A 3346-nucleotide genomic window follows, 5' to 3' on the forward strand; every position below is an offset into this window, starting at 1 on the left:
CGAGCTGTCTGTTTCTGAGCGTGATTTCTGCAATTGGGTCGGGTCATATTCACACCTTAAACGAACCGTACCAGAGTTCATTTGGAAGCGGACCGAGACCACCTCTTCAGCTGGGTCTCGGTGCGGTTGTTTGGTCCGCACCAGAGTGCGATTGCTGCACCAAGAGGGGAAACGAACTTGAGTTTGATTCAATCGAACCAAACAAGACAGGAGTGAATACACCCTAAGAAACTGGAATTAATTGTTGTAAAATAATGTTTGAAAACGGAGGTGTACCTTTGGAGATGGTGAGTGCTGGTGACCACTGTGACCTCAGAATATCCAGACAAATGCTGCCATTGCTGTTGATATTTGGGTGATAGATTCTTGTGGTAAATGCAACCTGAGAAAGCAGCGAGACAAAAATAAACATGCAAATCACAACCTTTACAGGCTAACCAGTAAAATTACAGCCAACTCTAGAACAGTTCCTAATTACTGAATATTGTAATCCAAACACTGGCTTCCTTCAAACACATTCCTTAAATTCATCGATAGGATTCTCTGCATTCTACAACTGCATATGACATACAGTCATAAGATGAATTATTTTAATATATGGTGGGAGGAAAAACATTTTCTTATGTCATGACAGAAAGTACAGGTTGGTAAAACGAGGATTCAAAGTGACAAATAATTAAGCAGCACCTGAGAATAACCAAAACACCTGAGAAGCTGTGCCTGAGTCAAACAGGTGTGGATATTACTGACCTTCGGCGGTTTGAAGGGGTAATCTGTGGGAAAGTGTATGGTCAAGAAGAACACTCCGCCTTGGTAAGGACTATCATTCTGTAGGGTAAACATTTAATTAGCATGAATTATATAACAAAAATATATATCACAATTCAATAACTCAAAATGATCTACATTTACTCAATATTTCAAGACAACAACATGCTTCAAGTTCCAGAGATTCCTGTAATGTTGCAGGCTACTATAGAAGAAACAAAACATAAATACTTACTGGTCCCATTATTGTGGCCTGCCAATGAAACACTGAAACAAGACAAACAAATGTCAGAGAAAGGCTTTATCAGTCGCACCATGTTCATCATATTCTTAAAAGTCTTTTTAAACCTCAAAGAGGTATAATTCTTGTTTGCAAGTCTTTTCAGAATTAAAAGAGCCCACTGAGGAATACAGTATAAAATATGATGAAGCAAATTTGGGTATAATTATGTTGTCATATTCAATTCAAGTCTCTGAGGCACTAAGTGGGTCAGATGGTTGCACGAGTCAGAGTTTAATAAAGTGGTGACTCTTTTGAGGGAAGCTATATGTGCTGTTTGTCGGTTCAAACTAGGGCTGAACGATATTGGAAAAAAACTCACATTGCGATATTTTTTTTGTTTTCTGCAATATATATTGCGATATGAAAAAAAAATCAGATGACTTCAATAGCTCTATTTGGAAAAAACAATCAGTGATTGGGGTGATTTTGTAGGCGAGTAAATCAGCATAGGAAATAAACAAATTACAAGCATAGATAAATAACAGAACAAAGCTACAAATGAAATAAGCAGTGCTTTATATTTTTCAGGTAAGTCTAACAGTATTCAGGTACAGAAATGGAATAATCAAATGTAAAAAAAACACTGAATAGTTTTCACTATAAATTAAACCTAATAAATCTATTTAAGCTACAAAAGTGATTTTTCTTTGCGTTTTGTTGTTTAATTAACGTTCATGACAGAGAAAGCAAAAGGAACATTAAACTGCTGTGAACCAATATACTGTTACACATCCATTTTCTTTCTCATTTGTTTACCTTCACCTAAGCCATAAGCAACTGCGTTTACTAGGATACTTGCAGAGCACAGTATTTCAAGCACAAATAAGACGCGGAAGTGACCGAATTTTGGTGTTCACGTGCATCTGCGTGGCTTTCACCGTGTCTACACCGGACGCGAGCGACGCGACAAAATACTATAGAACCCATTTTAATCAGTGATGCTGTGTGACTGGCTACACTGGATGCGGCACGACACGACAAATCCCCGACAGTAAACTGATGCCTTGTTTATGACGTAGGCTACTGACACAAAGTTCAAGTGATATGCAACGGTCGCTTTGTAGCGTCCAGTGTAGACAGACTTTGGGGCCGTTCACATGTCGCGCCTAAAACGCGTGGAAAACGCCAGCCGCGCCGCATTCTCTTTCTTTCCAAGAGGGCGGGAGGTTGCGCTTTTGTGGCGTCTGCCGTTGCTAAGCGACCGTGACCTGTGCTCTCCGCGACAACGCGGAAGTGTCAACAAAGGATAAACGGATTTCCAGCACTGAAAATCCCTTGCAGTAGCCCTGCTACTAAATGTATTTAAAATGGGTATCTCTGTTCAGTTGTTGCGTCTGGTGTAGACACCGTGTCTGTGTGTGAACAAAGAAAACAATCAGTATAAATATAATGATTAGTATACTAAACATCGCACATCCTGCGATGTGACTATCGCGGATGCGCACATCGCGATATCGATGCTGAAACGATATATCATGCAGCCCTATCACAAAATTACACCCCGCCCTCCCAAAAAATAACTTATAATTTTTTTACTTTTTGGAGGGGTTTTCCCCCTACCTCATTACACTTGTGGCGTTACCGATCAAAAATGATCAGCCAATATAAAATTGCTTATAAATAGGGTTGGGAACCGAGAACCGGTTCTTATTCAGAACCGGTTCTGTTTTTTTTTAATTCAAACAATCCATCGTCTTGAGGTTGAGCTTCATACTTAATATTGATGAACACCATCCATCACAGGACACAGAAAACATAATAAGACCGGAAAAAGCACTTCTGACAGTATGTTTGAAGCCACTATGACATTCAGTTCCTATAAGTTCTGTATACACAAGACACCATGAAGAACTAATTCTATTAATTTAACATGCTAATAATAAAATCATATCTATGCTTTAGAGACTCCACTGTTTAAAAAGTCAGCAGAAAGGTGGTGACTAGTTCTTACACCACAAGTATTTCTCCTCAAACTTAACGTACATACTTAAGAAGAGGTTTCTACTATAATGTAACTATATGTATGTGTGTGTGTATACACATATACATATTATATATAAACAAAGAGCAATTTTTAATGCAAAGAAAGTAAAAACATGGCAGACTTAGGAACTTATGATTTGAATGAATTGGCTCATGAAAATGAAGCGGCTCCCTGATGCCCGCAATTTATATACAGTATAATTGCCCAATGATTGATCTGCGAGAGAAAATGCTGAAATATATATTTTCCTCCCATCGCATATTTATTCCCTTTAGGGGTTCCGTATTACACATCATTTTCTTTTGGAACAG

At 38.5% G+C, this 3346-nt stretch overlaps 1 protein-coding gene across 1 annotated transcript in view; it reads right to left on the reverse strand.

The window, feature by feature from the left end:
* Positions 1-3346, reverse strand: part of LOC107718494 (ubiquitin-conjugating enzyme E2 D2) — a 12065-nt gene that overhangs the window by 4745 nt on the left and 3974 nt on the right. The window contains exons 3-5 of the mRNA XM_016525594.1: positions 1004-1035; positions 751-828; positions 277-382 (exon numbers count right to left, since the gene is read on the reverse strand). Coding sequence (XP_016381080.1) covers positions 277-382; positions 751-828; positions 1004-1035 — 216 coding nt within the window. The remainder of the gene's footprint in view (positions 1-276; positions 383-750; positions 829-1003; positions 1036-3346) is intronic.

This window comes from Sinocyclocheilus rhinocerous, unplaced genomic scaffold (assembly GCF_001515625.1).
Source record: "Sinocyclocheilus rhinocerous isolate Xijiao unplaced genomic scaffold, SAMN03320098_v1.1 scaffold2378, whole genome shotgun sequence".
Taxonomy (NCBI): Eukaryota; Metazoa; Chordata; class Actinopteri; order Cypriniformes; family Cyprinidae; genus Sinocyclocheilus; species Sinocyclocheilus rhinocerous.